General features: G+C 34.3%; 1 protein-coding gene across 1 annotated transcript; it reads left to right on the forward strand.

Annotated features, from left to right (window-relative positions):
* The first annotated feature begins 841 nt into the window (after positions 1–841).
* LOC111792333 (cytochrome P450 72A397) lies at positions 842–3,945 on the forward strand. The gene is made up of 5 exons (XM_023673725.2): positions 842–1,241; positions 1,870–2,087; positions 2,165–2,415; positions 2,902–3,292; positions 3,378–3,945. The coding sequence occupies exons 1-5, from the start codon at positions 977–979 to the stop codon at positions 3,801–3,803; spliced, it is 1,551 nt and encodes a 516-aa protein (XP_023529493.2). The 5' UTR covers positions 842–976; the 3' UTR covers positions 3,804–3,945.
* The last annotated feature ends 21,127 nt before the right edge of the window (positions 3,946–25,072 follow it).

The raw sequence follows: 25,072 nt of genomic DNA on the forward strand, positions 1-25,072 counted from the left end.
GTTCATATATTTTAGCAAAGTTATCCTTAGATGTTACCTTTCCATATCATCAAACCATTTATTTCCGTCGGTAAATCAAATTCCTTTCCATGCAAAAAAAAAAAAAAAAAAAAAAAAATCTAACATTTGACACTTTTTAAAAGAAAAGCGAGATCCATTAAAATTAATAAATATCTCATTTCTCACAAACATCGTTCTACCACCCAAATTGATTAAATAAAGGTAAGATCATGAATAGATAAATGAAGAAAAAAGTTTAGATGGATGAAATAAAAAGTAAAAGAAATAGATAATATCATATATGTTAAAGTTCTATTATATTTAAATCATGGTCTAAACATAAACCAATAAATATGCGTGTGAAACAGGGGGAGTCATATGACACAAATTGTCTTGTCTTGTTTGTTTGTATTATCCACTTGTTGACGTAATCAATGACGTGGCAGATTCAGACAAATTCTTTTTCTATTCTCTCTTTTTCTTCCTCTTTAATTCCTGATGGAGACAAGTTGGGTGCCTTCAATTTCTCTCCATTTTCAACCTTATCATTACAATGCTTTATTATTATTATTATTTTAGTTAGGCTTCCTAATTTTTTGGTTATAAATTGAAACTAAATATCAATTAAAAAAAAATCAAAGATATTATTGAAAAAGTTTTAAAATAAATAATTCACCAAGACATATGTTAAGTGACGTATGAGGTGACAACACCCAACAAGGCGAATGGACCAAGAAATAAAATAACAACTAAGCACTTACAAAATTATTTTTAAATAAAACTCAACCTTGACTTAATACGTATCGTCGTCAGTAGATAATATGATACGATGGTAGACTACAATCTTGAAAGAATGGCTTAAAATTGAGTTGACGAGGTGGGTGTGAAAATAAATAATTAAGAAAGGGAAAATGGGAAAGTGCGCTAAAAGTGGATTATAAAAGCTCTGAATTGGGGAAGTGCGGATCGGGAAAGCATGTGGAATTGGATATGGGCGGTGGGTTTGGGATTGTTGGGAGTATGGGGATGGAAGATCTTGAATTGGATGTGGTTGACGCCGAAGAGGCTGGAGAAGTGCTTGCGACACCAAGGTCTCGCCGGCAACTCTTATCGCCTTCTGTTTGGGGATTCCAAGGACACTGCCGCTGCCGTCCGCCAAGCTAAGACGCAGCCCATCAGCTTCTCCCATCGTATTGCTGCGCGCGCCACCCCTTCCTCTCATATCACTATCGACCAATACGGTAACTCGATTCATATATGAACCATGTTAATGTTGTTCTGATTCATATATGAGAATTAGTATTGCTATGTTCACATCAAGATTTGTCTAGCATTGTTTTAAGATATGGAGTTATTGTCATTTTTGTTGCATAATGAAAGTCACGTAGGCTAATTTAGAGAATGATTATGAGTTTATAATCAAACAATACTCTCTCCACTCTCTCTATTGGGGTAAGACTTTTTGGAGAAGCCCAAAGCAAAGCCAGGAGAGCTTATGCTCAAAGTGGACAATATCATACCATTGTAGAGAGTCGTGTTCGTTTAACAATTTTATATTTGCCTGGGAGGAATTTGTATGAGAGATTTTGTAGTTGAAGAAGGTGAAAAATATGGTTTAAACACTTTGATTATAGTGATTGAATTTTATATTTGACCAATGCAATTGGGAGGAACTTTGTACGAGAGATTTTGTAGTTGAAAAATGTGAAAAATACACTTGTAAACACTTTGATTATAGTGATCGACTACCATTTCTAGATATAGGAAAATTTATTCACTCTAAATCACGTAAATCTTTGTGTCTTTTTGTTTAATTTTAGTTCGTGGGCGTGTGAGTGCAATCAATCTTACTTTTTACTATATTTATAGGCAAGGATTCTTTCACATGGATTGGCCCAACTCCAAGAGTATATATAACACACCCTGAACAAGTGAAGATGGTTTTCTCTCAAATCAATGATATTCGTAAGACAACTTCGTTTCCTTTTAGAAGAAGAATGGGCGGTGGAGTCGTGTCTCTTGAAGGAGCTAAATGGGCTAAGCATAGAAAGATCATCAACCCTGCATTTCATATGGAAAAGCTTAAGGTAAACTTGTTTTAGTTATTAACTAATTTTACTGAATTTAATGATATCTTAAGAAAATAGTTTCGAGATCTTTACAGGATATGTTTCCAGCATTCTCCCAGAGTTGTAGCGAGATGATTAACAAATGGGAAATGATGATCACTAAAGAAGGGTGTTGTGAATTAGATGTATGGCCTGATTTACAAAATATGGCTGCAGATGTCATTTCTCGAACCGCATTTGGCAGTAGTTATGAGGAAGGTAAGAAGATCTTCCAGCTCTTGAAACAGTGGGCTTCCCTCTTGATGGCATATGTCATGAAAGGCGTTTACTTCATTCCGGGTTTGAGGTAACATAAGCTTCGTATTCTCATTTATTTTGGTTCATAAATCTCATTTAGTTCGTAATTCTGTGTGGTTTATATTCTATAAGTTATTTTGGTTCATAAGTCTCATTTAGTTCATAACCTTTTGTTTTATATTCTCGTTTATTTGATTCATGAGAATTAGTTCATAACTCTTTGAGGGGTGGAGTCATTGTCACTTTGTGTTTGCCGCAACTGGGAGAAATTTTGTTGAGAGACTTTGTAGCGTAAGAATGAGCGAAATACACTTATAAACACTTTGGTTATAGAAATTGGCTATCACTCGTGGATGTAGGGGAATTTCTTCTTTTCGAACCATGTAAATCTTTGTATCTCTTCATTTACTTTCTGTTTGTGGGTGTGTGAGTGTGATCGATCTTGGTTTCGCTTTCGTTACAACAATTAGGTATCATAACATTTTTGGTACCGATTGAAAAATTGTGTAAAACATAAACATTGTATACTTTTTAGGTTTCTTCCAACCAAGTTGAACAAGAGGATGGATGAGATTAATGGCAATATACGAGACATGATTTGGGGTATTATAAACAAAAGACAAAATGCTATGAAGAAAGGTGAAGCTTCCAATGATGATTTGTTGGGCATCCTCTTAGAATCAAATTCACGTGAGATTCAAGAACACAAAAACAAGAAAGATGTTGGAATGAGTATCGAAGAAGTAATTGCTGAATGCAGGCTTTTCTATTTTGCTGGCCAAGAAACCACAGCAGCATTGCTTGCTTGGACGATGGTTCTACTTGGTCGATACTCCGAGTGGCAAGATCGAGCAAGAGCGGAAGTCCTCGAGGTCTTTGGTGATAATAAAAAATTTGATTTTGATGGCCTAAGTCGTCTTAAAATTGTAAGTAATCAAGTCAAATACTTTTTTTTTCTTTTGAAGTTTATTAGTATTATTATATCGATCTATCTTTTATTGATGTTAATAGGTTACTATGATACTAAATGAGGTTCTTAGACTATATCCTCCCGTTGGTATGCTAGCTCGAGAGATTCACAAGGAAACTAAGTTAGGGAATCTGACATTACCAGTTGGAGTATCAATAGGCATTCCAATTGTATGCATCCATCAAGATCCTACAATATGGGGGGAAGATGCAAGTGAGTTCAAGCCAGAGCGATTTGCCGAGGGAATTTCTAAAGCAACAAAGAATCAAGTATGCTTCATTCCTTTTGGATGGGGTCCTCGAATTTGTCTCGGTCAAAACTTTGCAATGATTGAAGCAAAAATAGCATTATCGATGATTTTGCAACGATTCTCGTTTGAACTTTCTCCAAGTTATACTCATGCTCCTATCTCAAACGTCACTATTCAGCCACAACATGGGGCTCATCTTATCCTCCATAGGTTGTAATAACTTTAAAGGGTTCTAATAGTTTTCAATATCTTTGTGTTTTTTTGTATTAAACTTGGCCATAGACGATGCTATTTCTTTTGAAATCTGATAATCACAGTAAAGAATAAATAAATTAGTCAATATAAGGCTTTTGAAGAAAGAGTATGTTCCTTAGGTTCTATATATAAATTTTGTCTTCTCACAATTGTTGTGTAATCGTAAATAACACCACCTTTACATATGAGAAATGTGTTCGGGCTACAAGAACGCTCCCCTCCTCAATTAAGAACGCTCCCCTCCTCAATTAACGTATCTGTAAGCTCATATTGCATTTAATTCCTAGTAAATTACCTCAATCGATAGTCAGCGAACACTTGAAAAAGAAATGTAGAATGAGAGGAGGAGTATACCAATACTCCGCAAGTGACCTACTTGTAGGCTTTTATTGCGTTCAATTCCTACTAAATTACCACGGGCTTCTCTCTAGGCACAAAAAAGAAGTTCAAGCCTAATTCTATAGCTATTTGAGTTTCTACGAAGGCCTTGAAGTTTCGAGCAATTCTCTTAGAGTTTCTATGAAGGGCTTGAAGTTTTGAGCAATTCTCTTACTTGTTACAAACCCAATCGGGATCTAGAAGTTGTTCATCGAATTTTGGCAATATAGATCTACTTGACGACATATCTCATCACTAAGAGGACGACATATCTCATCACTAAGAGAACTAACTTTCCTGTTCTTCAGACTTGCATGACCTATCACATCTATTTTGGATAGTATGACATCATCTCATCTAAATATCAAATGTGGAAGTTTCATTAGCAACCTTTAATGCATAACTATAAGGTCATACTAAATCTCGGGGAGCGACCTCATGTGCCGACTAACTACTAAGTTTAGTTGTGTTGTTTCTCACCCATCTTAGACGAATTTATGGCAGTGTAACCCTGTTCAGAAGGCCCGAGTCTATTTCCACACACACTAGAGGTACTTATCTTGATTTAACTATCCATGTAGTTCCTAGTACTCTCTCTCTCAAGACCGGTTTATGGAATCACCACGTCTGCTTTAAACCCATTTATACATCACTATAGTAATTTGGTAGCCTCCTTACACTATCTTAAATGACAATCATCCAAAATAACCCAAAACACTCCCATTTGTAGATTACCTATAAAAACCCATTTCTCCTATTATAACTATCTCTTGGAATGATTCTTTGAAACAACCAACGATAATTATCCAAAATAACCCAAAACACTCCCATTTGTAGATTACCTATAAAAACCCATTTCTCCTATTATAACCTATCTCTTGGAATGATTCTTTGAAACAACCAACGATAATCATCCAAAATAACCCAAAACACTCCCATTTTTAGCATTGCATTAGAACTTTTCAAACCGCAGCCTATAATCCCAAACTGCCTTCTAATGCATACGTCCACTACAAATAACCAAACTCTCAAATCCTCTCTCCCACATTAGATTAACAAAGGCCTTGCACCGGCCTATGTTAATTCTCCCACATTAGGTTAACAATGGTGATGCATCGGCCTATGTTATTGCTCGTGCTCGTGCTCGTGCTCATAGCCTCCTCTCACTTTTCGATGGTCGCAACCAGCTCGAAATACAAAAATAAGGTCCCAAAACCCAGAAAGACAAAGCCCAAATTTCCAGAACCAAACAACCCTTATTCTGCCTTTCAGCATTTTAGTGTAGAGATCCATAACGACTTGCATATGTTCATATTGGATTCCCATTGCACCTCGAAAGATGATGATTTAGGGTTACATATATTGTTCCCGGATGAGGAACAAAATTGGTCATTTCATGATAATTGGTTAGACTCTACGGATTTTCATTGTAAATTGGAGTGGCAATATGGGCTTTTAGAATTTGAAGCCTTTTATAGCAACCATGGTAATTTTTTGGTCGATCATTGCGCCAACTCAACCTGCATTTGGAGTGCGAGACAAGATGGGGTTTATTTGAACAATAAAGATGATGAACTTGTTTTGTATGATTATTGGGATATGCTTGGATAGGGGCTAAAAACATGAAATCAATTATTTTTATTTTTTCATTCCATTTGTCCTCACATTCGTTTGTATCATTTGCAATATAATCACGTTACTTTTCCTTTTTAAGGAATGTTCAGTATATTTTAATCACGTTACTTTTCCTTTTTAAGGAATGTATGTTCAGTATATTTTAACGTTACTTTTTGCTTTTAAGGAAGGTTCAGTATATTTTGCTTTTAATATAATACTCTCATTGAGTATTTCTTATTTTAATAGTTGGGTGACTTACTGAGTATTTTAATAGTTGGGTGACTTACTGAGTATTTTAATAGTTGGGTGACTTACTGAGTATTTTAATAGTTGGGTGACTTACTGAGTATTTTAATAGTTGGGTGACTTACTGAGTATTTTAGTAGTTGGGTGACTTACTGAGTATTTTGGTAGTTGGGTGACTTACTGAGTATTTTAATAGTTGGGTGACTTACTGAGTATTTTAGTAGTTGGGTGACTTACTGAGTATTTTGGTAGTTGGGTGACTTACTGAGTATTTTGGTAGTTGGGTGACTTACTGAATATTTTAGTAGTTGGGTGACTTACTGAGTATTTTAGTAGTTGGGTGACTTACTGAGTATTTTAGTAGTTGGGTGACTTACTGAGTATTTTAGTAGTTGGGTGACTTACTGAGTATTTTAGTAGTTGGGTGACTTACTGGGTATTTTAGTAGTTGGGTGACTTACTGGGTATTTTAGTAGTTGGGTGACTTACTGGGTATTTTAGTAGTTGGGTGACTTACTGGGTATTTTAGTAGTTGGGTGACTTACTGGGTATTTTAGTAGTTGGGTGACTTACTGGGTATTTTAGTAGTTGGGTGACTTACTGGGTATTTTAGTAGTTGGGTGACTTACTGGGTATTTTAGTAGTTGGGTGACTTACTGGGTATTTTAGTAGTTGGGTGACTTACTGGGTATTTTAGTAGTTGGGTGACTTACTGGGTATTTTAGTAGTTGGGTGACTTACTGGGTATTTTAGTAGTTGGGTGACTTGCTGGGTATTTTAGTAGTTGGGTGACTTGCTGGGTATTTTAGTAGTTGGGTGACTTGCTGGGTATTTTAGTAGTTGGGTGACTTGCTGGGTATTTTAGTAGTTGGGTGACTTGCTGGGTATTTTAGTAGTTGGGTGACTTGCTGGGTATTTTAGTAGTTGGGTGACTTGACTTACTGGGTATTTTAGTAGTTGGGTGACTTGACTTACTGGGTATTTTAGTAGTTGGGTGACTTGACTTACTGGGTATTTTAGTAGTTGGGTGACTTGACTTACTGGGTATTTTAGTAGTTGGGTGACTTGACTTACTGGGTATTTTAGTAGTTGGGTGACTTGACTTACTGGGTATTTTAGTAGTTGGGTGACTTGACTTACTGGGTATTTTAGTAGTTGGGTGACTTACTGGGTATTTTAGTAGTTGGGTGACTTACTGGGTATTTTAGTAGTTGGGTGACTTACTGGGTATTTTAGTAGTTGGGTGACTTGCTGGGTATTTTAGTAGTTGGGTGACTTGCTGGGTATTTTAGTAGTTGGGTGACTTGCTGGGTATTTTAGTAGTTGGGTGACTTGCTGGGTATTTTAGTAGTTGGGTGACTTGCTGGGTATTTTAGTAGTTGGGTGACTTGCTGGGTATTTTAGTAGTTGGGTGACTTGCTGGGTATTTTAGTAGTTGGGTGACTTGCTGGGTATTTTAGTAGTTGGGTGACTTGCTGGGTATTTTAGTAGTTGGGTGACTTGCTGGGCATTTTAGTAGTTGGGTGACTTGCTGGGCATTTTAGTAGTTGGGTGACTTGCTGGGCATTTTAGTAGTTGGGTGACTTGCTGGGCATTTTAGTAGTTGGGTGACTTGCTGGGCATTTTAGTAGTTGGGTGACTTGCTGGGCATTTTAGTAGTTGGGTGACTTGCTGGGCATTTTAGTAGTTGGGTGACTTGCTGGGCATTTTAGTAGTTGGGTGACTTACTTTTAATAGTAGTTGGGTGACTTACTTTTAATAGTAGTTGGGTGACTTACTTTTAATAGTAGTTGGGTGACTTACTTTTAATAGTAGTTGGGTGACTTACTTTTAATAGTAGTTGGGTGACTTACTTTTAATAGTAGTTGGGTGACTTACTTTTAATAGTAGTTGGGTGACTTGCTGGGTATTTTAGTAGTTGGGTGACTTGCTGGGTATTTTAGTAGTTGGGTGACTATTTTATTAGTTGGGTGACTTGCTGGGTATTTTAGTAGTTGGGTGACTTGCTGGGTATTTTAGTAGTTGGGTGACTTACTTTTAATAGTAGTTGGGTGACTTACTTTTAATAGTAGTTGGGTGACTTGCTTTTAATAGTAGTTGGGTGACTTGCTTTTAATAGTAGTTGGGTGACTTGCTTTTAATAGTAGTTGGGTGACTTGCTTTTAATAGTAGTTGGGTGACTTGCTTTTAATAGTAGTTGGGTGACTTGCTTTTAATAGTAGTTGGGTGACTTACTGGGTATTTTAGTAGTTGGGTGACTTGCTGGGTATTTTAGTAGTTGGGTGACTTGCTGGGTATTTTAGTAGTTGGGTGACTTGCTGGGTATTTTAGTAGTTGGGTGACTTGCTGGGTATTTTAGTAGTTGGGTGACTTGCTGGGTATTTTAGTAGTTGGGTGACTTGCTGGGTATTTTAGTAGTTGGGTGACTTACTTTTAATAGTAGTTGGGTGACTTACTTTTAATAGTAGTTGGGTGACTTACTTTTAATAGTAGTTGGGTGACTTACTTTTAATAGTAGTTGGGTGACTTACTTTTAATAGTAGTTGGGTGACTTACTTTTAATAGTAGTTGGGTGACTTACTTTTAATAGTAGTTGGGTGACTTACTTTTAATAGTAGTTGGGTGACTTACTTTTAATAGTAGTTGGGTGACTTACTTTTAATAGTAGTTGGGTGACTTGCTTTTAATAGTAGTTGGGTGACTTGCTTTTAATAGTAGTTGGGTGACTTGCTTTTAATAGTAGTTGGGTGACTTACTTTTAATAGTAGTTGGGTGACTTACTTTTAATAGTAGTTGGGTGACTTACTTTTAATAGTAGTTGGGTGACTTACTTTTAATAGTAGTTGGGTGACTTACTTTTAATAGTAGTTGGGTGACTTACTTTTAATAGTAGTTGGGTGACTTACTTTTAATAGTAGTTGGGTGACTTACTTTTAATAGTAGTTGGGTGACTTACTTTTAATAGTAGTTGGGTGACTTACTTTTAATAGTAGTTGGGTGACTTACTTTTAATAGTAGTTGGGTGACTTACTTTTAATAGTAGTTGGGTGACTTACTTTTAATAGTAGTTGGGTGACTTACTTTTAATAGTAGTTGGGTGACTTACTTTTAATAGTAGTTGGGTGACTTACAATAGTAGTTGGGTGACTTACTTACAATAGTAGTTGGGTGACTTACTTACAATAGTAGTTGGGTGACTTACTTACAATAGTAGTTGGGTGACTTACTTACAATAGTAGTTGGGTGACTTACTTACAATAGTAGTTGGGTGACTTACTTACAATAGTAGTTGGGTGACTTACTTACAATAGTAGTTGGGTGACTTACTTTTAATAGTAGTTGGGTGACTTACTTTTAATAGTAGTTGGGTGACTTAGTAGTTGGGTGACTTACTTTTAATAGTAGTTGGGTGACTTACTTTTAATAGTAGTTGGGTGGTGACTTACTTTTAATAGTAGTTGGGTGGTGACTTACTTTTAATAGTAGTTGGGTGACTTACTTTTAATAGTAGTTGGGTGACTTACTTTTAATAGTAGTTGGGTGACTTACTTTTAATAGTAGTTGGGTGACTTTTAATAGTAGTTGGGTGACTTACAATAGTAGTTGGGTGACTTACAATAGTAGTTGGGTGACTTACTTACAATAGTAGTTGGGTGACTTACTTACAATAGTAGTTGGGTGACTTACTTACAATAGTAGTTGGGTGACTTACTTACAATAGTAGTTGGGTGACTTACTTTTAATAGTAGTTGGGTGACTTACTTTTAATAGTAGTTGGGTGACTTACTTTTAATAGTAGTTGGGTGACTTGCTGGGTATTTTAGTAGTTGGGTGACTTACTTTTAATAGTAGTTGGGTGACTTACTTTTAATAGTAGTTGGGTGACTTACTTTTAATAGTAGTTGGGTGACTTACTTTTAATAGTAGTTGGGTGACTTACTTTTAATAGTAGTTGGGTGACTTACTTTTAATAGTAGTTGGGTGACTTACTTTTAATAGTAGTTGGGTGACTTACTTTTAATAGTAGTTGGGTGACTTACTTTTAATAGTAGTTGGGTGACTTACTTTTAATAGTAGTTGGGTGACTTACTTTTAATAGTAGTTGGGTGACTTACTTTTAATAGTAGTTGGGTGACTTACTTTTAATAGTAGTTGGGTGACTTACTTTTAATAGTAGTTGGGTGACTTACTTTTAATAGTAGTTGGGTGACTTACAATAGTAGTTGGGTGACTTACAATAGTAGTTGGGTGACTTACAATAGTAGTTGGGTGACTTACTTACAATAGTAGTTGGGTGACTTACTTACAATAGTAGTTGGGTGACTTACTTTTAATAGTAGTTGGGTGACTTACTTTTAATAGTAGTTGGGTGACTTGCTGGGTATTTTAGTAGTTGGGTGACTTACTTTTAATAGTAGTTGGGTGACTTACTTTTAATAGTAGTTGGGTGACTTACTTTTAATAGTAGTTGGGTGACTTACTTTTAATAGTAGTTGGGTGACTTACTTTTAATAGTAGTTGGGTGACTTACTTTTAATAGTAGTTGGGTGACTTACTTTTAATAGTAGTTGGGTGACTTACTTTTAATAGTAGTTGGGTGACTTACTTTTAATAGTAGTTGGGTGACTTACTTTTAATAGTAGTTGGGTGACTTACTTTTAATAGTAGTTGGGTGACTTACTTTTAATAGTAGTTGGGTGACTTACTTTTAATAGTAGTTGGGTGACTTACTTTTAATAGTAGTTGGGTGACTTACTTTTAATAGTAGTTGGGTGACTTGCTTTTAATAGTAGTTGGGTGACTTGCTTTTAATAGTAGTTGGGTGACTTGCTTTTAATAGTAGTTGGGTGACTTGCTTTTAATAGTAGTTGGGTGACTTACTTTTAATAGTAGTTGGGTGACTTACTTTTAATAGTAGTTGGGTGACTTACTTTTAATAGTAGTTGGGTGACTTACTTTTAATAGTAGTTGGGTGACTTACTTTTAATAGTAGTTGGGTGACTTACTTTTAATAGTAGTTGGGTGACTTACTTTTAATAGTAGTTGGGTGACTTACTTTTAATAGTAGTTGGGTGACTTACTTTTAATAGTAGTTGGGTGATGGTATTTTAGTAGTTGGGTGATGGTATTTTAGTAGTTGGGTGACTTACTTTTAATAGTAGTTGGGTGACTTACTTTTAATAGTAGTTGGGTGACTTACTTTTAATAGTAGTTGGGTGACTTACTTTTAATAGTAGTTGGGTGACTTACTTTTAATAGTAGTTGGGTGACTTACTTTTAATAGTAGTTGGGTGACTTACTTTTAATAGTAGTTGGGTGACTTACTTTTAATAGTAGTTGGGTGACTTACTTTTAATAGTAGTTGGGTGACTTACTTTTAATAGTAGTTGGGTGACTTACTTTTAATAGTAGTTGGGTGACTTACTTTTAATAGTAGTTGGGTGACTTACTTTTAATAGTAGTTGGGTGACTTACTTTTAATAGTAGTTGGGTGACTTACCGGGTATTTTAATAGTAGTTGGGTGACTTACTTTTAATAGTAGTTGGGTGACTTACTTTTAATAGTAGTTGGGTGACTTACTTTTAATAGTAGTTGGGTGACTTACTTTTAATAGTAGTTGGGTGACTTACCGGGTATTTTAATAGTAGTTGGGTGACTTACCGGGTATTTTAATAGTAGTTGGGTGACTTACCGGGTATTTTAATAGTAGTTGGGTGACTTACGTATTTCTTAAAATACTCAAACCATGTGCTACTCTTATTGTTTAGGTAAAGGTAAAATGCCCCTGCACGGATGACGTTGAATGCTGGAATGGTCGTGAAGGTTCAAGATAGGGCAGTAGTAGTTGGTTTCTCATGCATTGATTTTCATGTAGTAGTTGGTTTCTCATGCATTGATTTTCATGTAGTAGTTGGTTTCTCATTCTTTGATTTTCATGTAGTAGTTGGTTTCTCATGCATTGATTTTCATGTAGTAGTTGGTTTCTCATTTCCGTGTTTAAAAACTATGTTATGTCTATTTTCTTGTTTTATATTAAATGTGTAAGTCCATGATTTCATTTGACAATGTTTTATTTTAAATTTCTGCGTATGTTAATTAAGGCATGTATGTGTTGACGTCTCTAGCCTTACAGATCCACCATAAAGAAATGTGCACATTATTGGTATTAGTAACTTTCAATTCTTTTAAGCCTTTCTAAGTCATTCGCTCCTCATGACCGCTTTTATTCAGTTACGATCTCGGTTCTTCCATGTATCTCTTTTTTACTCGAGTGTCACACATTAGTTTATTTATGAAGAGAACTGGTGCACTCGAGCCAAAACACTGAAGTACATAAAGCCTTTATCTAAGAAATTATACAACTATACCTTGTCTATTAGAGACATCTAGTTGTTTATAAGAATGAGGAATCAAATTTTGAAGAGGGTATGTATTATATTTTAATTTGCACAATAATCTTCATATGCTTGATTCTATAAGGGGCCCTTACCCACTATTTTTGTCAAGATCTTCAACCCATAACATGTGGCTATTTTTCATGTTTTATAGTTTTTTTATGCTATGGGTACACGTTTTTTTTTTTTCTCTCTACTTATTTTAATATTCTTATATAAAATTAATATATGAAATAAGAGGTGGCTAAAATTTTTGATAAGAATCATGATGTTCCATTCGTTCCAATTTTATTACCTGATCCAAGGTTAAGAAGATTTAACAAACGTTTACTCTTCACCTTTAAAATTAGATAGGTTCGGCTCAACCTCTGTATCATGTGTTATACGTTGATTAAAGTGATAAATGAAAATTACTTTGAAAGTGTAACAGTCCAAGCTTATAGTCGATATTATCCTTTTTGGACTTTTCATTTCGAGCTTCCCCTTAACGTTCTTAGGTATGCTAGGGAGAGGTTTCAGGTTTCCACACCCTTATGTTTTGTTTCTCTGGAGAGGTTTCCACACCCTTATGTTTTGTTTCTCTCTCCAGCCAGATCTCATAATCAATCCCACTTCAAGATCTAGAATGTGAGATTCCATAGAAAGTCAACATTTACCAGGTTGCCTATAATTTTTTAAAAATTTTTATTTATTATTTTAATTTTGGGAGCAATCACATATAAATAGTCTCTCTATGCTATATCACTCACAACCATTTAATATCAATCTCAAATCACCCAAAATAACCCAAAACACTCCCATTTTTAGATTACCTACAAGAACCCATTTGTCCTATTATAACCATCTCTTGGAATGATTCTTTGAAACAATCAACAATAATCATCCAAAATAACCCAAAACACTCCCATTTTTAGCATTGCATTAGAACGTTTCAAACCACAGCCTATAATCCCAAACTCCCTTCTAATGCATACATCCACTACAAAAAACCAAACTCTCAAATCCTCTCACCCACATTAGATTAACAAAGGCGTCACATCCGCATGTGTTAATTCTCCCACATTAGATTAGCAATGGCGATGCATCGGCCTATGTTATTGCTAGTGCTTGTGCTCAGAGCCTCTTCTCACTTTTCGATGGTCACAACCTCGAGAAACAAAAATAAGGTCCCAAAACCCAAAAAGACAAAGTCCAAATTTCTAAAACCAAACAATCCTAATCCCGCCTTTGAGCGTTTTACTGTAGAGATCCATAACGACTTGCGTATGTTCATATTGGATGCCCACTGCTCCTCGAAAGATGATGATTTAGGGTTACATATATTGTTCCCAGATGAGGAACAAAGGTGGTCATTTCATGACAATTGGTTAGGCACTACGGATTTTCATTGTAGATTGGAGTGGCAATATGGGCTTTTAGACTTTGATGCCTTTCATAGCAACACTGATAATCTTTTGATCGATTATTGCGCCAACGCAACCTGCATTTGGAGTGCGAGACAAGATGGGATTTATTTGAACAATCAAGATGATGATCTTGTTCTTTATGAGTATTGGGATATGCTTGGATAGGGCTATACACTAAAAGCATGAAATCAATCATTTTTATTTTTATTTTCTCATTCCCATTTGTCCTCACATTCGTCTGTATTTCAAGTACATACTACATTCTTCTATTATATACTACATTGTTCTATTATATACTACATTCCTCTATCTTTGGTATTCTTTCCATTTACTTCTAATTTCATGTGTGGTGTACTAATAAAGTAAACTAGAACACCAATCTCCAACACTAACTCTTACGCTCATTTATTTATATTAAAATTTCACATGCGGTAAGCAATTAAAATACACAATCAAACTTGACATATAAGTTTCAAAACTGATCAAATACTCTAAGTTAGGCATGAAACAAATTGACCAATATAATTAGAGAAATAATTTGATAGAAGTCCAAACTTGAAACTAACATCATGGGCTCACATAGATTGACTTGGACTTACTATCATATTTAATGTTGACATGTGCCCGTTGTTCTGCACATATCATATATACTGATATGTGTGAATTATTTGTGAATCGATATGTTTATTTTATGTTTATATATATGTTATAATATGTGAATTGTATAATAATACTTACGGTGTGATGTGTTCCATGATATATTTGAGATATGATACGAGAAGAATGTACTAAACATAATGTAACAATAGAAGCAAGATATGTTCACGAAACGTTAAGGTTAGGTTAGGTTAGGTCTCGAAATGCTATGAATATGAGAGATTGATAAAAGAATATGGTTAGGATATGGGTAGAAAGGGATGAGATTATGATAAATTGATAGAATGATAGCGTTAGGGTACGTTATGTAACGATACGACTGTGATAAGTTAGAGAACGATATAATCACGAAGTGTTTACGATATGATATGATTATGATACGACATGTGAATGATGGATGTATATATATTGTGATATGATAGGAAGACGATATGAAATAGGTTATGGTACGAGATATGTGATAAATTAACATGTTTATGATATGATATATTATGATGCGATATGTTATGGTATAATAGGTATATGATGAAAATTATTATGTCTGGAAGCCTGAAATGTTATGATATGATACACTTATGTAATTTGAATGATATGATATGATTGATATTCCAAACGACGAACTAGCATGAAATACAACTCATGCATGAAAGATATTATAAGTGATATGAAAAATGATATGAGATATACGAAATCGCTAGCAGGGTTGTATTAAATGATAATCAAAATGAAAAATGTTGGGACTTCATGCATTATTGTGTGCTCATGCATTGGGGGATACCCCTTACCCTTCACGATAGTACAAATGCGTACGTTACGAGACAGGAATACGATCATTATGGTTATTATAATGCTACTATAACCAAGCAGGAAAATGATCATTATGTTTATCATAATGTTGCGACGGTCAGGCAGGGATATGATCATTATGGTTAACCTAACACTGCCGTAACGGTTACTAGTTATAATGGGTGTCTGGCCTTAAGAGATCCCGGAGTATGCTCGTCTGACAAGGAAGGTGACCCAGCAGTGTGCGAATTGACTGGTGAGTCCATACTCGCACGTATAGGTTGTGTGTAGATTATATGGTACACATCCAAATTACCCATTAGGATAGTACCGTAGGAAAATGGATTTAAATGATAGGTCCCGTCATTGCATTCGCATGTTCTTGCATTTAACCCTCAATAGTGGGATCACTTACAGGTTATTTCTTTAAATACTCAAGTCATGTGTTGTAACGACCCAAAATTTTCTACTTAATTTAAGGTCGCTACTGTATACGTACCATAAACATTGAATGCAGAAGGCTTCATTAAAATTCCATAAAACATAACCTTTATCTTCAAACACAGTCATGGACTTACGTGTTTACGTGTTTCGAAAACATCTTTAAAACGACACAACAAAAAACTAAATAAAACGAATAAGAGTTTAAGTTAAAAATATTTTATTCTAGCTAAGTTTAAGAAAATAAATACCACTATCCTATGCATGTGCCATGGTCTCGAGTTGCGATGCCGTCGTCAGCCGTACAGGAATGTCTTGTCTTAACCTGTGAAAAATGGAGTAGCACATGGCTTGAGTATTTAAAGAAATACTCAGTAAGTGACCCCACTATTGGGGTTAAATGCAACAATCACATGCAATGAGATGATGGGACCTATCTTTCATTCCGTTTTTCCTACGGTGCTGTCCTAACGGGTAATTTTGGACGTGTACCATATACTCTACACACAGCCCATATGTGCGAGTACCATATACTCTACACACAGCCCATATGTGCGAGTTCGCACACCGCTGGGCCACCTTCCTTATCCGGTGGGCATACTCTAGGAGCCCCTTAGACCGAACACCCGCTAGAATTAGTAACCGTCACGGCAGCGCTATGCAAAGCATAACGATCGTTGTCCTGCCATTAGATGTACGCGTCCGTACCCTCTTGATGGGATAGGGGTATCCCCCAAATGCATGAGCACACATAATGCATGAGGTCCCAAAAGTTTTCCATTTTCATTATCCTTTAATACAACCCCGCTAGCATTATGTACATATCATATCATTTTTCATATCGTTCATCATTCATGTCATATCGTTTCTCATTCTTCAGTTCTCAAATCATACATAATTCTAACGGGGTTATATTTCATGCTATTTATCGTAATTTCATGTCATTCATATCATGCGGTATACACACAATTTAAGAGACCTAACATAACGTTCTATGCTTTTAATATAACATTTCATCATATACACATCATACCATGACATATAGCATCACAATGTATCATATCATAAACGAGTCATAACGTAAACACTTCATTGTCATATTGTTCTCTAACTTATCATAGCCTTAACGTTCTTATACCTATCACAGACATATCATTACGTGAATGTACCTTAGTCATCTCATCACAAGAACTTAACTTAACGCTATTGTTCTATCAATCTATTACAAAAACCTATCACTTTCTACCCGTAACCTAACCATATTCTTCCATCAATCTCTCTTACCCATATCACTCCGGTATGTAACCTAACCTTAACGTTTCATGAACGTATTTTACTCCTATCGTTACATTTCGTTTTGTGCATCCTTCTTGTATCCTATCTCAAACATATTCTTGAACACATCGTACTGTAATTATTATCATACAATTCACATATCAATATATGTGACACGTGCAGAACCACAGGGCACGTGTCAACATCAAATATAATCATGCCAATAGTAAGGTCACTTACCTGGTTAGCTTAGGTTGATGTTCCGTCGTTATCCTTAATGAAAGTCCATTGAAATCCAAGTCAACCTATGTGAGCCCATGACATCAGTTTCAAGTTTGAATTTCTAAAAAATTGTTTCTCTAATTTATGTTGACCCATGTGTTATACTTCACGCGAACGGTAGAGTCTTGAACGTTAGTGTTTGCTTGAGTTAGGTCTTGAAATATTTATATATGTTTGTTATAGTATTATCTTCCTACAAATGATTTAATACTCATTAAAAATTTTCAGATATTCTATTTTCTGGCACGGTGTTTAATACCCTTTAACATTTTCCAGATAATTTCGGTGTTTAATACCCTTTAACATTTTCCAGATAATTTCAATTATATTCTCGATCTTCCCTACTTGTCTCTGTATTTCCCTTCTTTTAATTATCCCTCTATTTGAGGATGACATTTTTGTTTGTTACCTATTTAATAGATTCTATTTTGTTTTTTTTTTTTTTTTGTGCAGTTGATCATGACGTATCTCCCTAACAGGTAAATTGCTAAATAAAACTAAATAATTGGATAAAAGGAAAGGAGATCTGAATATAACTTACTGAGAAATCTCAAATCTCTCTCCCATGTAAATGTTGATTATCTCTATAAACTCATCTCCTATATTTGATGTGAGACATTTGTGTTTCATTTGGCATGAATTGTGAGGTGTGTTGAGGAGAGATTATGGGGAAAGTGACTATAGTGGAGTGTAGAGAAATAAGGGAATAATTGTTTTTATTTACCTATTTATTAATTATTTATTATTATTATTATTATTTACATAATAATAATTTTTGTTTATAATAATTTTTTTTTTTTTTTTGGCGGTTACGTGTGCTACTACCTTTTTCAGGTTAAGGCAAGACATACTGCTGACGACGGCATCGCAACTCGAGACCATGGCACATGCATAGAGTAATCGTATTTATTTTCTTAGACTTAGTTTAAAATAGAATGTTTTTAATTTAAACGTTTATTTATTTTATTTAGCCTTTTGTTGTGTCATTTTTTTTTTTTAAATATGTTTTCAAAAAATGTAAGTCCATGGTTGTGTTTTAAGTTGAAGGTTATGTTTTATGAAAGTTTAAATGAAGTATTTCCGCATTCAATATTTATGCTATGTATATAGTAGCGACTTTAAATTAAGTAGAAAATTTCAAGTCGTTAGATTATCCCCACAGACCAACACTAGAGTTCCTATGATTGACCATCGAAAAGGAAGATACACCTTGTTGTGGTATAGGTAGTAACTTTCCATTCTTTTAAGTTTTTCTTAGTTATCCTATCCTTAGGGTTGCCCTAGTTCGAATGTGATTTTTCTTCATTCATATACCTCTACTTTACTTGAGCGTCACATGTCTACCAGCTTCCACCTTGGTTTGTCCTCGAACCACATTTTACTAGGAGAGGTATTGCTCTAATACTATTTGTAATGGCTCACGCCAACTATATTCTCAACGACATGGTTACATTACTTATTTTTACCTTGTAAGAGTGAAGACTATTCCTATATGGATTATTTCAGCATGTTTTGTCCCAACTCACATGCTTCTCAAGAAAATTTTGAGGAGGTCACCTAATATAGAATTGGTCCAAACAAAAAGAAAGGTACACTTTGTTGACATATGTAGTAATTTCCAATTATCTTGAACTTTTCTTAGCAACACTATCTTCAAGATAGCTCTCATTTAGATGTTTTGATTCATTCATATACCCCTCTTTTACTTATGTGTCACACGAGTTGCCAACTAATCTCTAATGACGAAATTTCATGAATAATAAAGCCCATAAATGTAATATGAGTTGAAAATCATGATAAGGTCTTACCTCTTTAATAATATAAATATGGTTTCAAATGATTATAGAGATTAGTAAAGAATTAACTGCATTATCCAAAAGTTAGCTAGTTCCAATGAATGAAAAAAATGAATTTGATAGAGTCCGATAATATATTTCATAGACATGTTATTTTGAATTGAATAATGATTTATGAATATTAAGATATAAATTATTTAAGACTCAAAAGTAATTTGCTATTCAAATATTTTTATGTTCATTCAACATCATCAGATCATATATATATATATATATATTATTCAAAAGGGATAGGCTATAAAATATGTTGAATTGTTTGTAAGTTTGAAAAGTATTTTGTGAATCATTAGTTGTTTTAAATCATGGCTATATAACATATTTGAATATGTTATAATATCTTTACCAAAATAAACAATATATATTATAATATCTAGTATATATATGTATAGGTACCTATGACATATTTGAATCTTATTCAAAGTTCATATATTTTTTCTTTAATGTCTAAATATAACAAATATAGTTTCTCTCCTATAAGATTAAATATATTAACCATTATTTTGAATAATTAATTTTTTCTTTCAACTAATTTGATCGTATGAGCTAGAAGGAATTTTATAGACTTACATATTATAGGATATGAAATTAACTAATTAACTATTTAATTAATTAATTTTTATTCACCAACTCTAGTCCATTTTACTTAAACTTTAAATTGAACTTTCATGTATGGTAACATAAGATCATCTATAGATATGACTATTGCATGCAAGTAAAATAACAAGTTCAAAGTTATAAAAAGGCTTTGATCTCACTTAAGAGCTATAATTTAAACAAAAATGAGTCACGGAGCCACGGAAGGAAAGGAAGGAAAGGAGCCCGCATAATATCATGGCGTACATAGATATCGTAATGTATGCTTCCGTACTAATCATAACGAGAAAATATTCTGATGCACATAACATACAAAAATGCATTTAGTCTCCATATCTTTAAATCATGACATAAATTTATGATGCAAGACATAACTCTGTTTTTTTTTTTCATGACATAGCATTTCTATGAGACATATATGTACTTGTCATGTCTTTCAAAATTACATACATGACTTTCTAATGTTTCACTGACATAGACTGAACATGTTAGCATAGTTTTGGTGTGGTTTATGAAGGTTCATGCATCATATAATATTGGTATCACAACATTTTTTCACAACATAGCATAATCTCAACGTAATATAACTTATAACATCACATAACTCGTAATCACGATCCAACACATATCATAACATAAACGTAACAGTAAAGCACAACACATGCAGGGGCCATAGGACACACGTCGTTCATACAACGAGCAAGTCATCAAATCAAATCAACAGTAAAGTCACTCACTTACTTGGTTAGCCTAAATTGAAGTTATTATGTACTGAACACAATTCTTTTTGGGAAATACTGGCAATCTTTTGAAGACCAATCGAGAAAAGATTACTTACTAGACACTATGTATAATACTATTACATTTTGCTTTACTTGAGAATGCTTGGTATTTCTTGGAATGAAATTGGTAGGGTGCACGGTATTTACCGGAGTCCTAAAATATCTAATCGCTTATTCCTAAAATAACTAGTATCTTTATTTCTAAAATACCTAAATCATTTTCATAAAATAAGTAGACAATCGACTCATACAATTGTTGAGTTTGATCTTATTGGCTAGTGATGATATTTTAACACTATGCTCCTTTGATTCTAGCTTAAAGTTACTCTTTGAAGTTTAATTCTACTGAAAATCATAATTTAGAATTCAACCATAGAAATTGATTCATCTCATTGCATAAAATAGTCTAAACTTAGCTCCAAATACTTTAAATTAGCTAAAAGTAGTCATAATAACCTTATTCATCCAAAAGTGTCAAAAACCTCTCTAAAAAAATGATGGAAAAGGTTCCAAATGTATTAAGCCGATCATCCGACCTCAAAATGATCTGAAAATTTCATACTCAAGCTGATTCAGACCGAGATGGAACCATCAGAAAATGTATTTTTCAACTAGCTCTGAACCACCCGAGTGGGATGAAATGGAGCAATTGTTGTGACTAGATAAGAGATTCCTTCCATATGGTAGTCCAAGTTCCCACTTTCTCAATCTAACCAATGTGGGACAAATTTTTTTTCTCTTATTTTTATTAATTTCATCTTTTGAAATTTGTGTTCTCAGCTATCATTGTGTATTTGAATAAACTGAGACTATATCTGAATGAGAGCTATTATGAGAAGTTGATAGCTGAGAAAAACTTAAAAAAAAGTGAAAGTTACTACATATACCAACAATATGCATCTTTCTTTTTAATGGGTCAATCATAGGAACTCAAAAGTTAAGTATGTTCGGGTTTAAGTAATCTTATATTGGGTGACCTCGTGCATGTGAGTATGGACAAAATATGTTGAAAATATCCATGTTGGTCAGTGAAAATAATTTTCACTTTTAAAAGCGAGAAATAAATAACGTGACTATATAGCAAATGATGCATAGGAATGTCAGTCAAGGGTAACCTGACTAACTGTGTAATTGAAAGACTGAGGAATTGTAACGACCCTAAATTTTCACATATCTAGAGTCGTCACTAACGTCTCATGCTCATCTATAAAGCGGAAATATAACTCTTACATGAACATCATTTATAACGTAACTTAAAAAACGTTTAAAACAACTTCTCCTCTGGAAAACACAGTCATGGTCTTATGTGTTTAAATACAAAATACTCAAGTTTAGAGAAAATAAAAACAAATACAAATTAATTTAAAACAATGGAATGCAAAACAACCTATTCTAACTTAAAACTAAGAATTTAAATATGAATCTATCCTATGCACGTGCCACAGTCTCTGCTCGCGATGCCGCCGTCCTCCGTACAAGTGCGCCCTGCCCTTTACCTGAAAAACGATGTGGCACACAGCCTGAGTATTTCAAAGAATACTCAGTAAGTGGCCCCACTATAGGGGCCATGCAAATGCAAACACATGCAATCATGATTTAGGGACCTATCTCTAATCATCTTAGGGGTGGCCTCCAGTCTCGGACAAATTGGATGTGTAGTACTTCCCTACACACGACTCACACGTGCGAGTGTGAATCCCCAGGGCGCTCGCACACCCCCTGGACCCTCTGGTCAAGCTAATCTGTAGCGACGTCCGGAGGTCAGCGGAACCCCATAGTGTCATGCAGCTCATGAACACCCTCATCTGTGTGCTTTCGCACCTGTGCGCATACGCGCTCATCATACGGTGCGCGTCCGCACTCATCATCTCTAGGGGAAGTAGCCCTATGCTTATGAACATACAATATGCATGAGGTCCCTCTAAATCCATCATAATGTCTCTTCTGACACAACCCTCTAGTCTCATCTCTTTATTACTCTAGGTAACACATACTTGTGGATATTTATATTAATATCATTTTCACGCTCTTAGGGTTGTGTCCTATGTCGATCTAACGACATGATGCAATATGGCACTCATCATCATATGGCATGCTCAATATGGAAAACATCATCATATTAAGGTAAACGTCACGCAATCATCATACTCATCATATTGCCACAAAGTGCATCAAACATATCAAGTACGACATTCATCAAAATATATATATACTGAGCACATCATCAGGTATCATAACCCACACATCATCATAAGTCATACATCATCATAACTCATATACCGCATCCTACGACATAGTTCATACAACATCGTAACTCATACAATTTTTAGCCTATCCTATAGTAAGGCCACTTACCTGGTTGGCCTTAGCCGAAGTATTCCCTAATTTGTTTAACGTAAGCTCCCGTTCCTCCAGAACTACACCAAATGTTTCCAAAGTTTGCTTCCTATCGCATCGTTCGTCACCTTTTGTTAGTATTTCACATTTTAATTAATAATCCAACTAACCGTGTGAAATTCGGTTCTAAACGGTCTCAATAAAAATTAAATTCCATGTTTTCATTGTTTCTACATTATATATGATAATAAAATTTAAAACTTAAATTAATAATATGTCAATATTATTAATATTTCAAGTGGCTTGTATAATTCAACATTTGATGTTATATCCTATAGATACAAATATAATAATTTCTCATATTTTCCATTTTTCTTCTCTCACTTATTTCACTTCTATGTTATATTTTAATTCTGTTTACCGTACTTGAACAGTACTTGCTATTTTTAACCCGTTCTAATTTTCTTTTATTTCTTAAAATCTTCTCTCTTTTGGTTTTTTTCTTTGAACTCTAATTCTTTTGAGTGGTTCAATTCTACCTCCATATCTAATTATTTTAAGCAATTTAAATCTAATTCTTTTAATCACTCCCTATAATTCTTTTGAGCAGTTTATTCCGAGTGATTTAATTTTACTCCTATATCTAAATAGTTTAATTTTGTTCCACACCCAGATTTTTTTTGTTTGGCTTTACTATTCAAAAATCTTAGGTTTTTTTTTATTTGAATATGTTTTCCTGATCTTCCTTTTCATACTGTTTGCCAAATCTTCGTTCTTTCTTTTTTTTTTTATTTGAATATGTTTTCCAAATCTTCCTTTTCCCTATCTTTCTTCTCATCCTGTTTTCCAAATCTTAGTTTTTTTTTATTTGAATATGTTTTACAGATCTTCATTTTCATCATGTTTTCCAAATCTTGTTCTTTCTTTTTATTTGAATATGTCTTCCAGATCTTTCTTTCCCCTATCTTCCTCTCTTTCTTATCTCCCTATCTTCCTTTCTTTCTTATCTATCTATTCCTGGACCAATTTTAATGTACTCTAGCTAGGATATAGGATAATTTCTAAATTTCTAACTCATATCTAAATAATTGCTAATATCCTTCTTAGACAAGAAGAGGTAAATATGAATACTAACCTTTTCAAATGACATCTCTCTCCTCTGCCTACCATCTCTCCATTATCTGCCCTCCTTCCCGATCTCTCCATTATTGTATAACCATCTCTCTGTTATATGCATTTTTTTTCTCCAGAAAAATATTTTCTTTCTATTTCTGTTTTTGCTGAATTATTGATACTGAAGGAGATATTTTAGGGGATGGAAGAAGAGATTAGAGGAGGTGGTCAGTTTTTTTTTTTCTTTTCTTTATTTTGTTATTTTTATTTTAATACATATATATACATGCATACACACACACACACACATATATATATATATATATATTAAACCTGGAGTTACAGGAATGTCATGAAATGAACAAAAAAAAAAATATTTTTTCTTTCATTGAATTACAGTTACATGATGCTAACAATTGTAACATGTAATTGTCTAAAATTTGTTTTAGAATCATTCAAATAAAAACAATAATTTATATTTGCAATACAAAATTAATCTTGAACTCGGATTCGATAATCCTACCTAAGCATATCCCAATAATCATAAAAAACAGGCTGATTATCTCGATTGTACAAATAAATCCCATCTTGTCTCGCACTCCAAACGCAAATTGAGTTGGAGCAATAATTGGTCAAAAGATCAATGTTTCTATAAAAGGCTTCAAATTCTAAAATTCCATCTTCCCACTCTAATCTACAATGAAAATCCGTGGTACCTAACCAATTACCATGAAACGACCAACTTTGTACCTCGTCTGGGAACAATATATGTAACCCTAAATCATCATTTTTCGAGAAGCAATGGGTATCCAATATGAACATTTGCATATCGTTATGAATCTCTATACTAAAAGGCTTAAAGGAGACGAGAAGTTGGTTTGCTTTTGGAAGGTTCGGCCCTCCGATTTCGAGTTTTGGGACCTTGGTTTTTGGGACTTTATTTTTTGGGACATTGGTTGTGACCACCGACAAGTTAGAGGAGGCTATGAGCACGAGCGCTAGCAATAACATAGGCCGATGCAAAGCCATTGTTAATCTAATGTGGGAGAGAGGGTTTGAGGGTGT

Source organism: Cucurbita pepo, chromosome 4 (genome assembly GCF_057944985.1).
Source record: "Cucurbita pepo subsp. pepo isolate OVF chromosome 4, ASM5794498v1, whole genome shotgun sequence".
Taxonomy (NCBI): Eukaryota; Viridiplantae; Streptophyta; class Magnoliopsida; order Cucurbitales; family Cucurbitaceae; genus Cucurbita; species Cucurbita pepo.

Bases quoted from the DNA above. Each gene is read 5' to 3' on its own strand.
- LOC111792333 (XM_023673725.2), top strand. From the start codon at position 977: ATGTGGAATTGGATATGGGCGGTGGGTTTGGGATTGTTGGGAGTATGG. The intron at 1,242-1,869 runs GTAACTCGATTC...CTATATTTATAG, and splicing joins TATCACTATCGACCAATACG to GCAAGGATTCTTTCACATGG. The intron at 2,088-2,164 runs GTAAACTTGTTT...AGATCTTTACAG, and splicing joins TTCATATGGAAAAGCTTAAG to GATATGTTTCCAGCATTCTC.